Genomic DNA, 22762 nt, shown 5'->3' with positions numbered 1-22762 from the left:
GTGTGTGTGTGTGTGTGTGTGTGTGTGTGTGTGTGTGTGTGTGTGTTCATTAGGAGATCCCTGTATCAACCGAGCAAGATAACTAGGGAGTCAACATAGGTCCTAAACTAAGGCAGTATACCTACACTTAGCCCCTTCACAGAAAAAAAAAAATGCATCGATAATAAAGTCCCCAGCAACTTTTACACATAGCTGGAATTCTTATAAAAGCTCTGCCTAGCCAGGGATTAATTTCTGAAGGGCATGGGAAGGTACCTGCTGCTGGGTGTTACGAGGATGGCTGTAGTATAGGGGAAGAATGACAACTAACTCTCAGAGGGGTTTCTTTGCAGAAATATGGCCGTTTTAGCATCTTGAGTGCTCTAAGGAGGATCCTGGACTTGCAGCCAGCACAAACTGGCAGCTTTAATCGCCGTCCAGTTGGGATTCATGCTTGGTCCTTCCCCAGCAGGCTTAAGCTGTGACTGGGCTCTATCTGCCTCTCTGGCAGCAAGGAACCATCAGATGATTGGGGCAGGGGGTTCTCTCCTGAGGCGATTATTTAGGGAAAGAAATCTTGGCTTTCCTGCACAAACCATATCTTCCCACTTTAGTCTCTGGGGCAAAACCCACCACATGGCTTTTTCTGGGCTTTCATCTCAAACCTACCAACAATACACATGCCTCTGCCAGCCACTCTCTCTCTCTCTCTTTATCTCTCTTTCCTTTTTGTTCAGAATTTGCTAAATGTCTATGAATCAAATGTTCCAGAAAATGAATTGCCTTAAATACTCCCATTTCAGATTGGGAAAATAAATGTCACTCATATCTTCCAGCTGAGAGACTAGAATTATACATGGCGTCGTAATAATAATTAATAATAATAATAACAACAACAGGCATTTGTAAAGTGCTTTCAGGCTTATAAAGTGCTATAACAACATGGATATAACACTTACCATGTGCTAGGCACTGTGCTAAATACTTTATAATTATTATCTCATTTGATCCTCACAACGACCCTGTGAGGTAGGCGCTATTATTATCTCCATTTTACAGATGAGGAAACTGAGGCAAACAGGATAAGTGACTTGTCCAGGGTCACACAGCTAGGAGGTATCTGAGACTGGACTTTAACTCAGAAAGAGGAGCCTTCCCAATTCCAGGCCTGGCACTCTATCCACTGAGCCTCCTAGCTGCCCTGTCTTTTAACTACAGCTTCCTGAAAGAAACTTTTCATTATTGGGGTTTGTGGGGCATGTATTTTCCCCACCAAAAATTTTAAAAAAAGGCTTTGGTTGTTCAAGACAACGCAGACTACTGTAGTGGGAACAGGGATGGCCAGCAGGCCTGTCATGTTGTCCTTCAACAAGGCCCTTGACTTGCGCTGGCCTCAGGGCGGGGGGGGGGCGGCGGAAGGACAGCTTCCCCATGCTATCTCTTCAGGAGCAACTCTCGGAATGGACAAAAGGCTGTCGGGATTTTCTGGAGAAAGGTGTAACATGAATATGGATGTTCTGCATGCCAGGGCTACTTGTTCACAGGAACGAATCTCCTGGGGATTGAGTGTAATACTTCAGTGTGTTAAAAATGAGACATGAGCACATGCTCACCCTCCCCTGGACTGCTGGGCCGTCAGTGCCATCAAGACAAGAGTACGAATATTGGGCAGACTTCAGCACAAAGGGCAAAGGGACCACACTCGCCAGGAAGCCAATTATCTTGCACAAATTTCACCCTCATCTGCCAGGATAAACCAGAAAGATGACAATGCTCCTAACAGGGAGTTGAGATAGAGCTTTTGACCTGAAGAGTGATTTTCTAACAGCATTTTTGCATGTGGATGAGGAATGGTACAGAGATCAGAGGGATAACCAAATAATGAAGCACTTCAGTCTCTTCACTTTACTCTAGAATTCAATGCAGTATTTATCAAACACTAATACTAACACTAATGATCGCTGACTGTCATGCCGTCTTTAAGGTTTACAAAGCACTTTAAACATTCGAGGCTGCTCTGTGGTAGAGTAAAAAGAGTACTGGATTTGGAGGCAGCCTCCAGTATCCTAAACTTGGATAAGTTATGTAACCTTCTTGTGCCTCAGTTTCCTCATCTATAAAATGAGGAGCTGGACTAAATCATTATCTCATTCATCTAGAGTAGGTCCTATCCTTTTTTTTTTTTTCTGAGCTTTCTCTCTTCCCTAGAATAGATTAAAAAAACAACAAAACAAAACTTTTTGTCATCATTAGCTTTACTAGTTACTAGCCTCAGTTTATTCTGAGCTTTTGCAATCCTTTCACTATTTGTATAAGACCGTGCCACGCTTCTATATTCATCCCTTATTGCCTGCCCTTACTTCCATCTTCCACATATGGTTCCATGTTCTCTTCTCAATCATCATCTTTCTTGACTTCTATGCAACAGTTGACACTAGTCAACTAGCCTTCTCCTCTTAGATACTCTTTCTTCTCTGGATTTTCAAGATATTGCGCGCGCTCTCTCTCTCTCCCCTCCTCTTCCTCCTCCTCCTCCTCTTCCTACCTGCGTGACTGCTCCTTGGATGGATGGATGGATGGATGGATCATAGGATCATAGATCCAGAGTCGGAAGGCAATTCAGAGGCCATATAGTCCAACACCATTATTTTACAGATGAGGAAACTTAGGTCTATGGAGCTCAAGTGATTGCCCAAAGTCATCCAGGCAATAAAGGTAAGACTTGAAGCCAGGTCCCATGACTCCAGAGTCAGTATACTTTCCACTACAGGATACTTCCTAAATGTAGGTATACTTACCATTTCATTTGACATACCACTGAGAGAATTGTCTTCTTTCTATGAGAAACAATGAATCCAAAGGAATGAATCACTCACTTCCTGACCATGAGGTGATGAACTTAAAATACAGGAAAATACCTGCATTTTTGGTTATGGCTAATCTGGGAATTAATAATTAGTAATTAATGAGGGGTAGCTAGATGACAGTGGATAAAGTGCCAAGCCTGGAGTCAGAAAGACTCATCTTCATGAGTTCAAATCCAGCCTCAGGCACATGCTAACTGTATGATCCCAGGCAAGTCACTTGACACTTTTTGCCTCGGTTTCCTCATTTGTAAAATGACCTAGACAAGGAAACGGCAGGCCACTTCAGTATCTTTGCCAAGAAAACCCCAAATGGGGTCACGAAGCATCAGACACAATTGAGTCAATGGAACAAACGTGGAAATTTCTTTTGCCAGACTATGTAGTAATGCTGTTTGGTTTTCAGGCTTGGTTTTTGGTTTGGGTTTTTTTTTTTTTACTCAAATTGGGGTGTTGGAAGGAGTAGGAGAGATAGCTTACTAAAAAAAAAAAAGCTTTAAAAAATAATTTCTTCCTTACATTAAGACACAACCTCACTCTCCAGGTTCAAGCAAAACAAGTAGAATCCCTCTTCCAGTTGACAGATATTTAAATATTTGAAGATAGTACTAGATTCAGACTTTATCATCCAAAACGTTAGCTATCTCATCTAGCTTCATTTTATCTGCAAACTTGATGTGTGTATTTTCTGCATCTTTATATGTCATCAATAAAAATAAAACTTAACATCACAAGTCTAAGAAAAAATTCCTGGGGAACTCCACTGGAGACCTCCCTCCAATGTGACTTGACCCATCATTGGTTATTCTTTGGGTCTACTCATTAACAGGATCACAGTTTCTGAATGGAAAGAAACCCATGGTGCTTGGCATGTACTAAGTGCTTAATAAATGGTTGTTCACATCTGTCTCAAACTGTACCCACACAAAAATCCCTACCACAAAATCCCAAAAGACCTCAAGTAAAAGAATATCCACTACTTCCAGGGGCAGACCATTACATTGCTAAGACGACTAGTACTTGGAAAATATTTCCTTTCATTGAGTCTAAATATTATTGTTTTCAGTAGTTTTCAGCTGTGTCTGACTTCATGACCCCATCTTGGGTCTCTTGGCAAAGGCACTGAAGTGGTTGGCAATTTCCTTCTTCAACTCATTTTACAGATGAGGAAACTGATGCAAACAGGGTTAAGTGACCTGCCTAGAGTCACACAGTACTGCGTCTGAGGCTAGATTTGAACTCAGAAAGATGAGTCTTCCTGACTCTAGGCCCAGTACTCTACCTACTGTGCTACCAAGCAGCCCACCTAAATATGTAACTTCCATTTATTTCCAAAGGCAATTTGGTACAGTTAGAAAAGTGCTAGATTTTGAGTCAAAGGATCTGGATTCATATTTGCCACTTAGTAACTGTTATTCAGCAAGTCACTTAATCTTTCCAGACTCATATGCTATCTATAAAATGAAAGGGTTGGATAAATGGCCTTTAAGGTCCCTTCCAACTCTAAATCAATGATCCCATGATCCTTGGAAGTCTGTTCTCTGAGGGGACTTTGGTACTGCCCAAGTGAATAGATATTTGGATAGCTGGATTTGTCATGGGTGAGAACCACCATAAATTAGAGAACATTTTGCCCATTGAACTAAAATTCCTTGTAATTGGTGTGTTTTAGGGTTTTTTTTAGGTTGTTTTAAACAGAAAGGTCAAAGTATGAAATAGAGAGGGCACTTCTCCAGATTAAGGCAAAGACATTTTGGCAAAACAATGTGGAAAAACTAACAGCTTCACCTCATGTTACGTCTGAACAATAGCTAGAGAACTATGGCTTCTGAAGGTATGATTCTTTATTGATTCTTAAGAAAAGTATCCTAGAAATACAGGTTTGTTTTTCTATATCATGGTAGATTGAATTTGATGAGACAATCTGAGGGCGATTTCTTATGTGATATAATTTATTCATTCTGAGGGCAAGAACACCATTTCCTGTTCTGTCCAAGGTACAATGGGAAATTATCTAATTAAGTTAGCAGCTTGGATCCACCATTTGCTTTAGAAAATTGTTATCAATCCAATTTTAATGGGATACTTTTATTAAGTCATGATTCGCCTTCCCTTCAGTCATTAGTAAAAGAAAGACATAGATAGATAAGATGCTAGAAATGCTAGCTGAAATTCACCTATTATTCCCATTCCCTCTTGATATTAGTAATCTTCTAAGTATTCTTAGACAGAAAGGATAAAAAAATTTATTACAGTGTCCTACTAATTTTTTTCTGATTTTTGGTTGATTGAGAATGTTCTACTCCCTCTTCTCTACCTCTTAATCTCCCTGATGTCCTTCAAGATTCGGCTAAAATCCCACGTTCTGCGAGAGTCCTCTCTCCCGTCCCCTGGCCGCTTGTTAATACCTTTTCCTCTCAGATTGCCTCAGATTCCTCTCTCTCTTTCTGTCTCTGTCTCTGTCTCTCTCGCCACATATGTATCTATAGCTACCCACATTTTTCCCACATGATTGAGAATTTATTAGTGAATGTATGACCCATTTTTACTCATATTCTCAGCCTCTAATTTGGAACCCCAACTGAGTTTGTTATGGATATTCCAAGCGCCCCCAGGATCATCTGTTAATCACATGAAAATTTCCTATCCTTTTAGAATGTTCATTTTTCTTCATTAACGCCCTCCTTCACTTTATCTCCCATATATATCCTTGCTAACCTCATCTATTACAGTTTTTTAAAATGTGGAATCAGTAAAGTTGAGAGACTAAAGATACTACAAGATTGGAAACCACTGATTTAAGATCTCTCTGGAAAATTTTATCTGCAATATAAAGGGTTTAAAATATTTATGCCCCTCACCCCAATGAATGGTTTTAACATTTCACTTCTAAATACTTTGGGCTTCAGTTTTCTCATCTGTAAAATGAAAAAAGATAGAGAGGTGGGTAACAGTCAGCTAGTCAATAAACAATTATTAAGTGTTTACCATGTGCAAAAAAAATCAAGGTATTTACAATTTAATGAGGGAGATAACACGAAAATAACTAGATACATATAAGAAAAATGTGGGTAGATACAGATACATATGTGGGTAGATACAGAGAGAGAGACAGAGACAGAAAGAGAGAGAGGAATCTGAGGCAATCTGAGAGGAAAAGGCATTAACAAGCAGCCGGGGGACGGGAGAGAGGACTCTCGCAGAACGTGGGATTTTAGCCAAATCTTTAAGGACATCAGGGAAACTAAGATGTAGAGAAAAGGGAGTAGAACATTCCAGGCATTGGGGATAGCCAATGGAAAGGCACAGAACTGCAAGTAGGTCAGTGCTCCAGTATCACTGAGTTCATGGAAAGAAGTAAAGTACAGGAAGCCTGGGGTGGTAGGAAGGGACCAGGTACAAAGAGCTTTAGATACCAAATAGAGAGTTTATATTTGATCATGGAAGATCAAAAGAAAGCCAACGGAGTTTACTAAGCGATGCGGGTTGGACGTGGGGGTGGGAGTGGGGCTTAAGAGCGGGGTGAGGGGGAAGAATGGGACATGGTCAGAACTACACTGCAGAAAAATCACTTTGGCAGCTGAGTGGAGAATAGATTGGAGCACGAAGAAATTTGAGGCAATAAGACCAGATAGAAGACCATTGCAATATCATAGGTGAGAGAGAATGAGAACCTGAATTCAAGTGGTGACCATACTTGAGTGTGTGTGTGTGTGCGTGTGTGTGTATACACCCACATATATATAGTGTGTATAGATGTATATAAATACATATACATATTTATATGTATATACATATGCATATACATCTATACATATTTGTGTGTGTGTATATATATATACATACATACATACACACACACATACATATATGATTCTGTGAAGGGAGAAATAAAATATAGCAACAAATGGGATATGTAGGATGACTGAGAATGAGAAGTTAAGGATGATACCAAGCTTTTGAGCCTAAGTGAATATAAGGACAGTAATACCCGACAGCAAATGGGAATTTAGAAGAGGGGAGGGTCTGGGGGAAAAGATAATGAACTCTGTTGGAGGCATGTTGAGAATGAGATGCTTATACGGCATCCAGTTCTAGTTGTCCAAATGGCGTTTGGTGATTTGTGACTATAGCTTAGAAGAAAGGTTAGAGCTGGATATATAGATCTAACAATAATAATAATAATGATGATGAAACAACAATATTTACATAGTACTTACTATGTGTCAGGTACTGTGCTAAGTACTTTACAATTTATGACAATTTTTTTTACATTTATTATCTCATTTTAGTGAGATTTGTAATTTATATTTATGTTAGTTACATAATAATTACAATTATTATTTTAATTACAATTATTATATCATTTGATCCCTACAACAACTCCAGGGATGATCTGCAAAGAGATGATAATTGAGGCATTGAGAGCTAATGAAATCATGAAGTGGAAGAGTACAAGAGGGAGAAGAGAAGGGGGCCCAGAAGAGAGCCATGATTAGTGGGCATGACATGGATGAGGAACCAGGAATGGAGACTGAGAAGGAGCACTAGACAACTAGGGGAGCTAAAAGAGAGCATCATCAGGAATATCTAGAGAGGAGAGAGTGTCCAGGAGGAGAAAGTGATAAATGGCATCATATGTTGTAGAGAGGTCAAGAAGGATTGGGATTGAGAAGAAGCCATTAGATTTAGCAATTAATTGATTATTGATGATTCTGCAGAGGACAGCTTCATTTGAATGATAAGATTAGAAGCCAGACTATAGAGGGTTTGGAAGAGAGAAAGAAGAGAGGAAGTAATAACATAGTAAAGCTTAGACAATTTTTCATAGGACTTTAGCCATAAAAGAGAGGACAGATTGAGGATGAGTTACTTGGGATGGTAGTGATCAAGTGAGGGTTTTTTTTTTTTTAAGAATGGGGGAAAACATGGGTATGTTTGTAGGAAGCAAGGGAGGAGCCAGTAGACTGAGAAAGAGTGAAGGCAACAGAGAGAAAGGGAGTAGGGAGAATACTGGGGAAACATGCTAGAAAAGTAGGAGGGGATGACATCAAGGATGTAGCGGGGTTGGCATGGGCAAGGAAAAGGGTTACCTCTTCATCAGAGCCTGGAGTTAAGGAGTAGATAATGGAGAAAGATGTCTGGATTAGATAGAGCATTTATTAAGAGTTTATGATGTGCCAAGCACTGAATGATGCAAGATGAGGAGAAGGAGAGAAGGGTGAACTCTCATCCGATTGTTTCAATTTATTTCACAATTTCCTCCAGCTCAATTCCACAACAGAAGGATAGGATCAAAGGAGGTGGAGGGTAGGAACAAACCAGGTTTGGACTCTAACCCGATATGACTGGTGATAGGACAAAGAGGCAAGGTATTCAAGAGGAGAGGTGAGTAAAAAGTTGAAGTGGTTCCCCAAGGGGTCAAAACAAGTAAAGGGATGAAAGAATAGCCAGTGCAGGGGTGATGCTTTTCCTTATTCCAAGCCGAAATCTGCTTCTCTTCAACCTCTACTCAGTAATCCTAGGTCTGTGCCTTGGGGCAAAGAAGAACAGATATAATCCATTTCTTGTATTGAGCAGTCTTCTCAATACTTGGGGATGGTTATCACTTACCTCCTCATCTCCTACCCCAGTCTTCTCTCCTCTAGGCTAAACACTCCAAGTTCCTTTGGCTGAGCCTCACAACAATGACCTCCCCCCACACCTGGGAAAGAAGATCTAGATAATGAAACATGCTACCAATCTCCTGACAAAGAAGCGACGGCCTAAATGTGCAGAATGGGACAAACGTTTTTGGACATGGCCAATGTGGGATGTTTTGCTTGGCTATGCATTATTTGTTGCAAAGGTTTTCTTTCTCTTTTTCTCCCAGGGGAAGGGAGGTGAGAGGGAAGGTAAACAAATGCTTGCTAATTGAAAAAAATTGCATTTATAAAAAAAAAGACCCAAGCTTATTTAGCAATCCATTCCCCAGTACTTACTCTATTATTCCTATACTCTCTTACCACCAAAGGTGATCTTTCTCTAACATCAAACCGCTTCTGCATGAATGGCTTTCCTACTAACCAGTACTCTTAAATACTCTAGCAGAAATGCTGATTGTTGTTCAGTTATTTCAGTAGTGTCTGATGCTTTGTGACCCCATTTGGGGATTTCCTGGCAAAGATACTGGAGTGGTTTGCCATTTCCTTCCCTGACTCTTCTTACAGATAAGGACACTGAGGCAAACGGGGTTAATTGACTTGCTCAGGGTCATAGAGCTAGTATCTGAGACCAGATTTGAACTCAAGAAGATGAGATTTCCTGACCTCAAGTCCAGTACTCTACCCACTGTGCCGCCCAGGACTCTATCCACTGTGCCACCCTAGAAATGCTGAGATAAGCTGGTTATTGAACAGCTACTCTCATGGTAGTAAGCGTCTGCCTTGACACTCACTCTTGACTTCCCTATCCCCATCTACTGATTTCCTTCAAGTTCTAGCTAAAATGCTGCTTTCTACAATGGTAGATTTAAGGGGGATTTCCCAATCCCCCTTAAATCTAGGGTCTTCCCCCTGCTGACTCTTTCCAATTGATTCTTTTTTAGTTTGGATGTACATAGTTGTTTGCACGTTGTCTCCGTGTTAGATTGTGAGCCCCTTGCGGGCAGGAACTATCGTTTGCCTTTCTTTGTATCTCCAGCACTTGGCACAATGACCGGCACATAGTAAGTAATTAATAAATGTTAATTAACTGACTGACAACAGGTATGACTGAGATTTAAAATCAGACAGGTCTTCAGTCTTCAGAGAATCTTTGTTGGCATGCTATTTAAATATATAATCAACCCATTTTGAGGGGAATGGATGGGACCTGCAGGGATTCGACAGTCTTACTGCCATACTTCAAGAATCTGGGATTGCATCAGCATGGGTCCTCATCTGTTAATTCAGAGTGTCTGATACATAACAGTAGTTGCTTAATCTAATCAATATCATGTCTTATTGATACAGACCATAAAGATTATTAGTTGGCTCTCCAGGGTTGTAGCCACATATTTCTCATCACATGGCCAAACTGGTAACCTTGGGCCTGGGTTTCCTTGTCTGAAACATCAGGAGGTTAGACTAGACCCTCTTAGCTCCAGAACCATGATCCTGTGATGCTATGATCTTATGCTATGCCTCTCAGAACTCTGCTAGGTTGGTTCTCATAGTACAGGCCTTCACTTGACAAATATTCCAACTCTCCGTCTTGGTAGAACACACCAGAGCTTACAGCCTGTTGGCAAAAAACCTTGAGAATCCAAGACAAGTTCACACTAGACTGAGCTATCAAGATTAGGCTATTAACTAAGGACTCTAACGAGAAATAAAATCAACTGATTTAAAAAAAAAAACCACAGACAAGAGATATAGAAGGAGTTTAAGTTGTGGAATTCTCAGGGAAACGAATGAGAAATTTTCTTTGTGCTGCGACAGAAGTGAGACATTGCCAGGAATGGTTTTGAGAAGAAGAAGATGCAAGTTTATGCCACTGGCCTCAGTTGGAGAAGCCTCTGCTCATCCGGTAATAACTACAAGCCAGTTAGCTGTACCCAGTAAGTATTTGTGGCAAAGAAAAGTCAGGAAACAGAGAATCTTAAATGTAGTAATAAGTGTCAGTATCAGAAGTCTGATCAAATTAAGGTGGAATTCACTGTTTACCCTTCCTGTTCCTCATCTGATAATGAAGACAGAGAAAAAATTGGAATTTGATCAGCAGAAATGAAAGTAGTCAGACTCAGTTAAATGAACCAGGATTTCATCATATTTCCTATGTTCTCTTAACCATTGATGCCTCTGCCTCCTGGTCTTGATGTTTAAAGATTTTATATACTTAGTTACAAACCATAATCATTTCCCAACATAGCCCCCCTCCTTGACCAAGGAACCCTTCCTTGCAAGAAAGAAAAACAGCAGTTAAACATAACCAGATGCCACAACCACCACGTGACAGCGTAGGTGATATTCCTCACACAATGTCAGTCAGTCCCTTCCTTTCTACAGAAAGGAGAGAAATGTGTTTCATTATCTACTTTCTGGGAGAAACTTTGATCATTACAATGGATCTGAGTTTGGCTGACGACTTCAGTGTTGTTTTCATTATTATAATGATGTTGTCTGCCCAGGGAAACCTGGTTCTGCTTTCTTCACTCTATATCCGTTCATATAAGTATTCCCATACTTCTCTTAGGCAGCCTGGTGGTACAGTGAATAGAGGACTGGGCCTGGAATCAGGAAGGCCTGAGTTCAAATCCAGCCTTAGATGTTTACTAGCTGTGTAATCCTGGACAAATCACTTAAAAAAAAAAACCCTCTGCCTCAGTTTCCCCAACTGTAAAATGGGTCTGATAAGAGGAAATACCTTACAGGGTTGTTATGAGGCTCAAAACAGATATGTGGGGGAGAAAATCGTTTAGCATATAGTAGGCATTATATAAATGCTTTTCCTTTTCCCTTTCCTGCCTTCTCTAAATTTTTCATATCTGTCATTCCTTAGGGCACAATAGTGTTCTATCATATTGATACAGTACAATTCGTTCAGCCATTGCCAAATCAACATATGTACATTTTTTTACCTGGTCTTATATCAAAAAAGATCCTGGTATGGCTATTTTGGTATATATGATAATTTTCCCTCTGTTTTTGATCTCCTTGACTTCTATGCCCATTTGTGGAATACCTGAGTATGAATAATTTAGTGACTTCTCAAATAATTCTAAATAGTTCTCCATAATAGTTAGCCCAATGCATAGACCTACCAGTGGTGTAGTGATAGCACAAATAATATTATATGTGGTCTTGCCACATGACTCTAATGACTCTGGAGGAGAGAGTGAGGCTAAAGATTTTCACAGCTCTGCCTCGCTTGAATTCAATTCATACGCAAGTCAAGACATCACACTCATGGTGTCACTGGTCCTCTTTGAATGAAGGATGAACAACAACATCAAAATGTGGTTGCTATGTTTCCACAGATCATTCAACACTGTTTCCATCTTTATCAGACTGATGGATGTGAGGTGAACTCTCAGTGCTGTTTTGAGTAGCCCAAGTAATTTGAGGCATTCTTTCATAAGGTCACTGATTGTTTATCATCTATCTCATTGGGTTGTTGTGAGGATCAAATGAGGTAATAGTTGTAGTAGGCATTACATAAATGCTTATTCCCTTTCTTTTGTAAACTATATTTCATGTCTTTTGAATTCTTTTCTCCCTCATATCATCTTCTTGTAACAAATGCTCTTTTTGCAATTTTCTTCCACATGTAAGATTATGTATTATTTATCTTTGTAGGTCCTTCATATTATAATGCTTTCTTTGCAAGCAGCAGGTATCTAATAAATGTTTGCAAGCAGCAGGTATCTAATAAATGTTGGTTAAATGGATGAACCCTGATAATGAAGTTGTTTTTCTTTTTTAAGATCCTGAGACAAGGTGACTTTTCCCCCCAGTATACAGGGCACATGAGACCACTGCATGCATTAGTGCCTTTTAAAATTTTTTTTTCTATCTTGTGGTTTCTCTCACCTCCTCTCAGAGCATAAGGTAAGTCAATTTTGTCCTCTTCCTTCATTCCAAAGTCATCAAGGTTTAGTCTTAGCAAGGCCATGTATTGTAACAACACTAATCATATTGAGAAAAAAGAATAAATGTGCTCAAAGGGATGCTCATTCCCCTCCTGCTTTCCAGTCCCTTCATTTTAACCAGGTTAGTTTCAAACAAGGTAACCTTAGTTAAACTCAACCTAGGCAGCAGCACAGTTGGCAAGCTGTTCTGTTTTTTAAAATAGTTTTAACCACAGACAAAATAACTCTTAGCTCAGCTAACAGAGCTGAATAGGAGGTAGACTTAAAATTAAGGATTTGTAGCAAAATAAGGATGGTGGCTCCAGCTGCTGCACATTATGGTGAAAGATTAATCATCTGGCCAGACAAGTCAGTCTATTTCTGTAAGGCCAATAGTGGGAAGTCATGAAAATTTCCTTCTGGAGTTGCATTGCCAAGACTGGAAGACTCATTTCCCACTGGAAATGAACGACTGGGCAAGCATGGGTGGCCTGGTCTAGTCACTGGTGGGAGAGTTCTTGTAACTCTTGCTCTACTTTGACAAGGCTGGGAGAGGATTCTACAGAGAAAAAAGAAGTCTTTTATATTAGAGAAAGGGGAGTAGACATGAGAGCAGAGAGGAAGCACATCATATAAAGCACTAGGCATGAAGTCAAGAAGACTCATCTTCCTGAGTTCAAATCTGGCCTCAGACACTTACTAGCTCTGTGACCCTGGGCAAGTCACTTAACTCTATTTGCCTCAGGTTCCTCACCTGTAAAACATGCTGGAGAAGCATATGACAAACCACTGCAGTATCTTTGCCAAGAAAACTCCAAATGGGGTCACAAAGAGTTGGACACAAATGAAACAACTGAACAGTAGCGATTTCTAAGGAGATCAGACTAAACACTGGTCAAAGGGTCTTCTTAAGTGATAATTTAGAAGAAATGTGGACCGGGCAACATGGCTTACAGATACACTCACAATGATGTTATACCATATATATATGAGTGTACACATGTGTGTATATGTATATATGTGTGCATGTGTGTATGTGCCTAGGTGTGTGTGTATGTGTATGTCAGTTAGGTGGCACAGTAGATACAGTGTGGGACCTGGAATTAGGAAGATTCACCTTCCTGAGTTCAAATCTGGCCTCAGACACATACTAGCTGTGTGATTCTGGGCAAGTCACTTAACCTCATTTGCCTCAGTTTCCCCATCCGTAAAATGAGCTGAAAAAGGAAACTGCAAACCACTCTCCTATCTCTGCCAAGAAAATCCCAAAGGGATCAGGAACAGTTGGACACAGCTGAAAAACGAATGAACAAAATGGGTATATATGCACTGTTTGTATACACATCGCTATAATCTCTATTTCTATATCCAGAGAGAGATACAGAGACAGAGACAGAGACAGAGAGCTGCTATGCATTAAGTACCTATGTCACGTTCCTGACATGAAGCCTGAGAAGGGAAAGGAATAAGCATTTATTAAGCACCTATTATGTGCCAGGCACTGTGCTAAGTGCTTTATAAATATTATCTCATTTGAGCCTCCCAACAACTCGAGGATGTAGGTGCTATTATTATCATCCCCATTTTACACTTGAGGAAACTGAGGCAGACAGGGTTAAGTGACTTGCCCAGCATCACACAGCTAGAAGTGTCAGAGGCCATACTGGAACTCAAGTTTTCCTGACTCCAGGCCTAGAGCTCTATCTACTGCTCCAGCTAGCTGCTATGAAGGTGGACAAAAGATATATTGGGGAGCACTGATGCTCCCAAATTTTCTGGAGCTGGGGAGATCAACTGCGAGAAGCTCAGGGACTGTTCTGCACTTTGTCTTCATATCCCCAGTGCCTGGCACAGAGCCTTGCATACAGTATTGGTCTCTAACAAATATGAAATGGAATCCAATTGCTTCTTGGTCAGCTATTTGGCATTTAAAGCCTTTCAAGACTTGACTCCAACAATGTGAGAAGGTGAAAAGAACAATGGCTTTAGAGTCAAAGGACTCAGGTTCAAAACCTACCCCTGATGACTACTATGTGTGTGATCTTGGGCAAGTCACTTAACTCCTGGGCCTCAGTTTCCTCATCTGCAAAAAGAAGAGTTAGGCCAGAGGTCTCTCTCTAGCTCTCCATCAATGATTAATCCTCTTTTCCAAGCTGTTTATACTTTCCCTCATGTACCCAATCTTCCTGCCAAACTGGCCAGCTTGCCACTAGAATGTTCTCTTTTCTCACTCTTGAAAACCTCTGGCTTTCTTATGGGCTTATCTCCTTTAGGAGGACTTTCCCGATTCCTTCAGTGAAGAGCACACCTTTCCTTTTAACCATGACACTTTTATTTTGTATACGTCCTGTATTTCATTATCTATGAGTGTAGTGTGTTCCTCCAACAGAATGAAAGTTCCATGAGGCAGTAACTGTCTCACTTTCATGTTCCATCCCCAGTGCCTAACACAGTCCCTGGCACAAAAGACTCAAAGGGACTTGAGATCTCATTGACATGTGTGTTATTTTCCATAATGCAGACTGGACACCTAATAAATCCTCACTGACTGTAGAGTTCTAGGGATGATCAGCTGATGCTCATCTTTGGCCTAGAGAAAAAGAAAAGAAGATGCCTTACACTCATGTTGTTTAGGCGAAGCTGGGACTGGGGGTCAGCAAAGTGAGCATTCACCCAGGATGGACTGCGCATAGGCATTCATTTTCTGAAAAGTCAAACCATATGTGTCGCAGTGAAGGTTCAAAGCCTCTGGTGCATGCTAATACACAGGCAGCTGTGAGGAAGAGGAGCCAGGGCTTGTCCTCACCCTATCTTTTACTGAAGCCAAGACTCAAATCCATTAGCCTTAGCTGGTTTATCACCATATCTCTATCACCACCATCCTGCCCCTATGTGTGAGTGTACCCTAGGACTCTATCCTTTTCCCTCTACTCTTGCTTCCCCATCTCTTCCCTTCTCTCATCATTCTGCCCCTCTCTTCTCTTCTCTTTTCCTCACCTGTCCTCTTCTCTATGAACTTCCTCTTTGTGACCTCAACAACTCCTATAGGTTCAACTATCATCTCTTCAGATCACTACTAATCTATATAATCAGTCCTTATAATTATATATCACTACTAATCTATATAATCAAACCTTGCCTATCACCAGAATTCCAGCCACACATCACCAACTGTGTATTGGATATTTCCATATGTCCTACAGGCATCTCAGGAAGACCTAAGTTCAAATCTGGTTTCAGAAATTTACTAGCTGTGTGACCCTGGGTAAGTCACTTAATCTCTGTTTACCTCGGTTTCAGCTGCAAAAATGGGGACAATAATAGCAGCTACCTCCTAGGGTTCTTGTGAGGGTCAAAGGAGATAACATTTATAAAAAATGCTTAGCATAACGTCTGGAACATAGTAGGTATTATACAAATGCTTATTCCTTTCCCTTAACCCTAACTTCTCTGTTTCTGCTCAGGATACCACTGACCTTCCAGTTACCCAAGTTTTCAATGCCAGAGCCATTCTCCATTCTCCTGCACCCCGAATATATCAAATGTCTTGTCCATTCCCATGTCTTCAATGTCTCTCTTATCTATTTGCCCTTCTCCATTAATATGACCACCCCTCTGGCTTAAACTCTCATCACCTCTCTCCTGGACTATTGTAATGGCTACTGATTGGTCTCCCTGCCTCTAATCTCTTCCCTCTCCAATCCATCTTGCACATATTTGCCAATTTGATATTCCTAAAGCACAGGTCTGCTTCTGTTTGGCATTTAAAACCCTTAATACCCGGTTTCCAACCTATCTTTCTGTATTTATGTCATATTCCCCACACACATTCTATGTTCCAGCTAAACTAGATGATTTGAAGTTTTCTGCATGTCTAGCATTCTATCTCTTGCTTTTGCCCAGGCTATGCCCGATGCCTGGAACACCTTCCCTTCTTAGCTCCATATCTTGTAATCCTTAGCTCCCATTAAGTATCAACTCAAATGTCACCTCTTGACCATGGCCCTCCCTCTGCCCCCAGTTATGTTCTACTGGTTTTTTTTAGAGTTTGTATTTATTTACCTAAAGGCAGGAAGGTCCTAAGGAACTTTATTATGGTGCAGGATGGGCGTCACTTTCATGGCTGACTCCTATGTCCCACTTCCTAGGCCCTAGAGGTGAGCCCACCCTTGTTCTGAATAATTAAAGGCAGGTTTAGCTCATTTCAAATAAAGAGCCCATTTTATAGAGCCTATTATACAATTTTGTATTGTGTTCCACTCATACCCCTTTGAGATATTAAAATGTAAATTATGCAACAGTAGTTAATTGATTAGAATTCCTCAATAAGGGTGAAAGAGTTTTAGGTTCTAATTACAACATGCCATCAGGAACAACAAAGGGGTAGGCTTATGTTGCAGCTCAGACACAGTCTTTAGTGTAATACGTCGGAAAAATATTTTTTTTCTTTTCACATTTTGTGTAATAGAATTTCTATGTACGAAAAGGAAATACAGCTCCCTATAATCTTGCTTCAGTCTTGTTATATATCTATATCACTAGACAGATATAACTATGTCTATAACTATATATGCACATACATATATCTTTATAACTATATATATATGTATATCCATATTATATATTATATGCATATTACATATATATTAGACTTGACTATATACATATATAATATATTATACACACATGTTTTAAAGAAACAAGTTTAGGTTATGATTACTGTTATATTCTACAAGTCACACTGCCTCTGGCTGCCATTTCCTTTCTACTTTGCATTCTGTCATGTTCCTTGGCTCCACATACTTCATGTTATGCCTATCATCACATCTGGTAACTGTAGACTGATACAATTCAACTGGAAAAGAAAGACAGATAATATGTGCATCTGGCTAGGAGTGAGAAAATGCACCTTCTTGGTCATTGATACCCCTTCTCTTTGCTATCTTGAAGGGTAGGAGCCTTGGCTCCTTTAAATTCCTCTCTCTAAACTCCAGGAGAGGGTATAGGTGGCCATAGCAGGCAGAGAAGCCTCTTGGGCTCTAGGAAGTCAGGTCAGAGTATCACATTCCTAGCTTCTACCAGACATATTATAATGGTGGAAACTACCAGACGACCACAGATCTTGAGCTGGGACTTTAGAGGTTATCTAGTTTAACTATTTTGCTTTACAGAAGAGGAAACTGAGGCCCAGCATGCTAAGATGGTTCTTGCAAGTTTACATCTGCTGAAAACATGGGATCATCACAATCTACTCCCCAAATAGTGTTATTGTGCCCACGATTGCATGTCAACTCAAACACATACACATATACAACACCCTGAGGAGGTACACAAACACATGACATGGCTGCCTTCTACAGGAATCAGGGCACCAGTAAAGCACCAACATAGAAAAGAGCAAATACGCAATGTTTTATGACTACCACCAGAAGTTGATACCTGTCTCCTCCCACTGTAGTATATCAATAGAATTAAAAAGATTTGATTTCTGATATATTGGTGGTTACTGCATTGCCTAGCTCATTTAAATACATTGGCTTCACACGATCTCCATGTGGACGAAAGAACCAGCGCATTCTCCTATTGAAGCAACCATACCTGTTTTCATACTGTCTGAGTCGGCTGTGTTGCCCCCTCTGAGGTGCTAACACATAGTGCCAGTTGAAGTTATATACATTACCTCCTCTTGGAACCATTCCAGGGTATGGGGTAAAGAGGGTCAGTCTTATGTAAAGTAGAATAACACAAGTTACCCATGTTAATTCTATTGCTGAAATAAGTCTTCTACATTAAGAACCAGAATGAATTTCACCATTAGCGTTCAGTCTTTTAGGTTATGCATCATTCTCCCCAGACAACCTCTTAAAAATGCAAATATTCCTAGAAGGGCTAACATTCTTCATTACTCTAGTCTCTGTGATCTCATGGAATATTAGGATATTGGAGTTATGTTGCGCCTTCCAGGATTAAGACCTGAACTATTTGGTGCATTAGGGCGAATTAATTTGTCACTTCTCTAGTGGGGTATAAAAGCATGGGGAGCAGTGGGTAGGCAGAAAAAAGAAGAGAACTGGATGTTGGAAGAAAAATAAATAGATGAAGAAGAAATGGAGAGTAATAAAGAAAGACTTTGACTCCTTCATGATTTGACCTTGGGCCAGCTCTGACTGCAAGATTAGACCCAGATCCACTAAAGACTAAAATTCCTATTCTTTATACAAAAACTTAATATCTTCTTCCCTCTGCACTCCCAATCTTCTTAATTTTACATGAGTGCCAAGGGACAATGTAGTGGATGGCCACATTAAAATGACCATTGAAACATATTGTTAAACCACTACCCTCTTTAGCGTGAGTAGCCATGTCTCATAGAAAAGTCAGGGGCTGGAATAAGAGAAGCCTTCAGGTCAAGGGCAATGGGTGAATTGGCACAGAGGAGGACATCTTCCTGCTTCTGCCCATGTTCTCCCTTTCCAAAGCCTGAAAAAAATCCACCTCTCTCTTTATCTGGAAACTTGTATAGCTCCCAACTCATTCACTAATCAAAGAAAATAAATTCTTTCCCAAAGTGGTTCCACCCTGATATTCATCCCAGAAGAGAGAGCAACTTTAGAGCAGCCATTTAAAGGTTCAGTTACTCTCAACATAGTTGGCCAAACCATTCTGATCTTGAGATAGTTTTTCTAAATTTCTTTGTAAGTGCTTGGGACAATTCAAAGTTGCATTGTGTCTCAGGCATAAAGACAGGGCTAAAAATATTTCCCTTAGAAATACCACCATGGTTCCAGGACAAGAACAGATGGAGTGATTTTTTTTTTAAGTGGAACAGGGGAAAAAAAACCCTCTACTGTCACAGAGAAAATTATTAAGTGTATTCTATGTCTTGTTCCTGTACCCTCCCTCGATCTCCTGTCTCTGTAGTCTGCCTTTTGTCCCTGGCTCTAGGTCCTATCTTTATCAATAAACAGTCCTCTGAAACAATACAGATTCATTTCTCTACCAAAAACAAACCAGATCTCAACAAATTGAGTGTCTCAATTTACTGTTAACTAAATGTAATCAAAGAAAAAACTGGAGTCGTCCCTAACCTATTAGATTTCTTTCATTCCCTTTTCCTCTCCTTCTCTCTGTCTCCCTTGCTACTTTCTAAATCAACCAAAAACACAAAGGAAACAAACAAAAAACAAACCCCAACAAAGATCTCCATCGTCTTTAACGTCACATCCCTTCTGATTCCTTTTCTTCTTCCTACTGGACCTCATTCCTCCATGCAAATAATGGTGACCAGATGGAAAGACCTACCTTGCCCAGGCCTGGAGTGTCTTTCACCTTGTTGACTGCCCTTAAGAGACAAGGTGGAGCAGGAGGAGGGGAAGCCTGAAGGATCCCACTGAAGCTTGTAGAGAAGAGAGGTGATTCGGATGCCGATGACGTTGAAGGTCGGTTCTTCTTCTTTTTGGAAGACAGATTCAACTTCTGAGCAGCTCTGGAAAGGGAAAATGAAGAGATGGAATATAAAAAGAAAATTACTAGAAAACCATTACCTGTTCTAGAGCTACCTCTGATTCTTTCCCTTCAAGGCCTCCCTAGTCTTGATACAAAAGCCTTAATATTGCTTTACCCGCAAGCCCACAACCAATTTTCTCTGCAGAAGGCATCCCTTACACAGAATAGCTCACTTAATAAGTTACACCGTTGCTTACGCAGTAAAAAAATGTCATTAAAAATGAACTGGCCCGTAGCTGCCACTCACAAGGAATTGTTTGTTATCCATAAGAAATGAAGGAAGCTGGCCATTCTGGGGGCTAAACAGCCCCCTATTATGTTAATCATTCAATAAATTCTCTGGTGAATAAACTGAAAGTGTGAGCAGCTATTTTAAGTCCTAACACCTTGTAAAACACACACCAGGTCTGAAAAAGGGCCCGTGGAGAGACCAATCAAAGTTATAGCATGTGTGCGGTTATGAAGGAGAAACACAAGCCACAGTTCAAGGAGTGAAGATGGAGAAACAAAACGTTTTTAAGGAATATCGCTCCCGAGACCACTACCTCCCCTCCCACCAAACAGGATCCCAATGGCCAACAACCTTCTTTCAGGAACAGGGTGCCAATAACACCACATGCGGTACACACAGAAAATAGTCCCTTTGTGCAACAAGTCAAGGAAACTTTTCCCCACATCCCCAATCATATGTAAGTGGAAGCGGCAGAGATTGGAGCCAGTAAACAAGGAGAGCAAGATAGGTAAACAGAGAGGACGGGAGGGAGGCAGTCTTGGGCAACAACAGCCATATGTGGTGCTCCTTGTCACAACTCCTGTCCAACACCTCTACCCGACATTTATAAGTTCTGTGATTTTGCTGTCATGCCCTCGAAGGGAGAGAAAATATGGAGCACATAGAAGTGTGAAACCAAAGGTTTAAAAAAAATTTTTTTTAAGAATACACAAGCCCTACATGGGTGGTCTCTTTCATTAGGAGGTCTCTCCGTGAAAGAAATTTGCCAATAAGGATTGAAAAAACTAGGGCAGTTTTGCAAGCAACAGACAGAAATGGCATTTCACAACTCAGATTCTGCCATCTTCCAATTTGTTCTTGTGGACCGTGTTCACTTTTACTGAGGTATTCATATAGAACCTTTGTCCCAGGAATATCAGTACAGTACTCTCAAACCTTATTAAATGGACTACTGTTTGTGAAAATTGCACAATAACCACCATAACAGTTAGCACTTATACAGTGCTTTAAAGTTTGACAAAGTGCTTTCCAAATATCATTTCACTTGATCGACACAACAACTCTTGAAGGTAGGTGCTATTATTATTCCCATTTTACAAATGAGGAAACTGAGGCACAGAAGGGTTAAGTAATTTGCCCAGAATCACACACAGCTAGTGAATATCTGAGGCAGATTTTGAACTCAAGTTCTTCCTAACTTCAGGTCTAGAACTCTATCCACCAGACTATTTAGCTTCCTCATTGACTACCATTGACTTTGCCGTCAAGATCAAATGTTCTAAACCTAATCCACCCTTCATCATCAATTCAATAGCAGGACAAAAGGCAAGGAATACATCCTGATGGAAAAAGAGTTGGACAGAAGAACCCAGTATTGTTTATAGTTTGGTTGTTGGCTCTTTTGTTGACTCAATGATAGTCATTCATTTCCTCACTAATTTTTCTCAGATGTAAAACTGGGAGGCCTGTTTCAAGGGACAAGCATTGATGTACGCTCTAAGTGATTCTGAAAGAAAGACATCATTAAAGGATAGTAGGTTATAGAATTAGAGCTGGTCTCAGAGACCCCTGAGTCCAATTCTTTAATTTTACAAATGAGGAACCTGAGACTCAAAGTGGTTAAGTGATTTGTCCAGTCACACAGGTAGTATACATATATAATGCTAATATAACATAACATAATATAATAGTATATAAATATATTGTTACTGTTTAGTTGTTTTCAGTTGTGTCCAACTCTTCATGACCCCATTTAGGGTTTTCTTGGCAAAGATACTGGAGTGGTTTGCCATTTCTTTCTCCAATTTATTTTACAGATAAGAAAACTGAGGCAAACAGGGTTAAGTGACTTGCCCAGGGTCACACAGCTAGTAAATCCGGTCTGAGGCTGGATTTGAACTTAGGTCTTCTGGAATCTAGGCCTAGCATTCTATCCACTGCACCACCTAGCTGTCATGCACACACACACACACACACACACACACACACACACATGTGTGTGTGTGTATTATAATTATATATTATATATGATTATATATTACCTGATATATAGTATGGTATATGATATATTATTTTACTGTATTGCATATTATTACATAGAATTGTTATTACATATAATTATGTATTTGTTATCTTAAAAATGAAAACCTTGCATCAGTTCTTCTACATGACTGAAACTCCACTGAAGTGAACTGGAAATAGGTTTCTAAATTATATCTTTCTAGCAGGTAGGAAAAGGAAATCTACCATCATTTGTGTAATTTCTTCCCATATTTCCTGATATTTTCAATCTAAAAAGAATGGAGGGAGGAAGGGAGATGGATGGAAATTAGTATATGTATTACCTGACTCTCGGGTTACTGCTCGTCTCAGGAAGCGTGATTAATCTCTGAGATTCTCACTGCTACTGGAGGGTGAGTCACATTCTTCCCTCCTGTAGCAGCTCCTTGCTACTTTTATACCTGGGAGCTCTTTTAAGTGTGTAAGTCCATCTATGTTTTTAAGAGTCAGTGACGAAGGGGAAAGACACAACTTGCCAGTATTCCTTTCTTTTTCCCTTTTCTTTGCTTGTTTCAGGTTTGGAATTTTAAT

At 40.2% G+C, this 22762-nt stretch overlaps 1 protein-coding gene across 1 annotated transcript in view; it reads right to left on the bottom strand.

The window, feature by feature from the left end:
- LOC114049737 (kinesin-like protein KIF26B) overlaps positions 1-22762 on the bottom strand; it is a 605544-nt gene that overhangs the window by 169078 nt on the left and 413704 nt on the right. The window contains exon 5 of the mRNA XM_027871127.1: positions 19735-19918. Coding sequence (XP_027726928.1) covers positions 19735-19918 — 184 coding nt within the window. The remainder of the gene's footprint in view (positions 1-19734; positions 19919-22762) is intronic.

This window comes from Vombatus ursinus, unplaced genomic scaffold (genome assembly GCF_900497805.2).
Source record: "Vombatus ursinus unplaced genomic scaffold, bare-nosed wombat genome assembly UNPS02014798.1, whole genome shotgun sequence".
NCBI classification, from domain to species: Eukaryota; Metazoa; Chordata; class Mammalia; order Diprotodontia; family Vombatidae; genus Vombatus; species Vombatus ursinus.
Note: the sequence above shows the minus strand (reverse complement) of the source record. Positions and strands in the feature narration are given on the sequence as shown.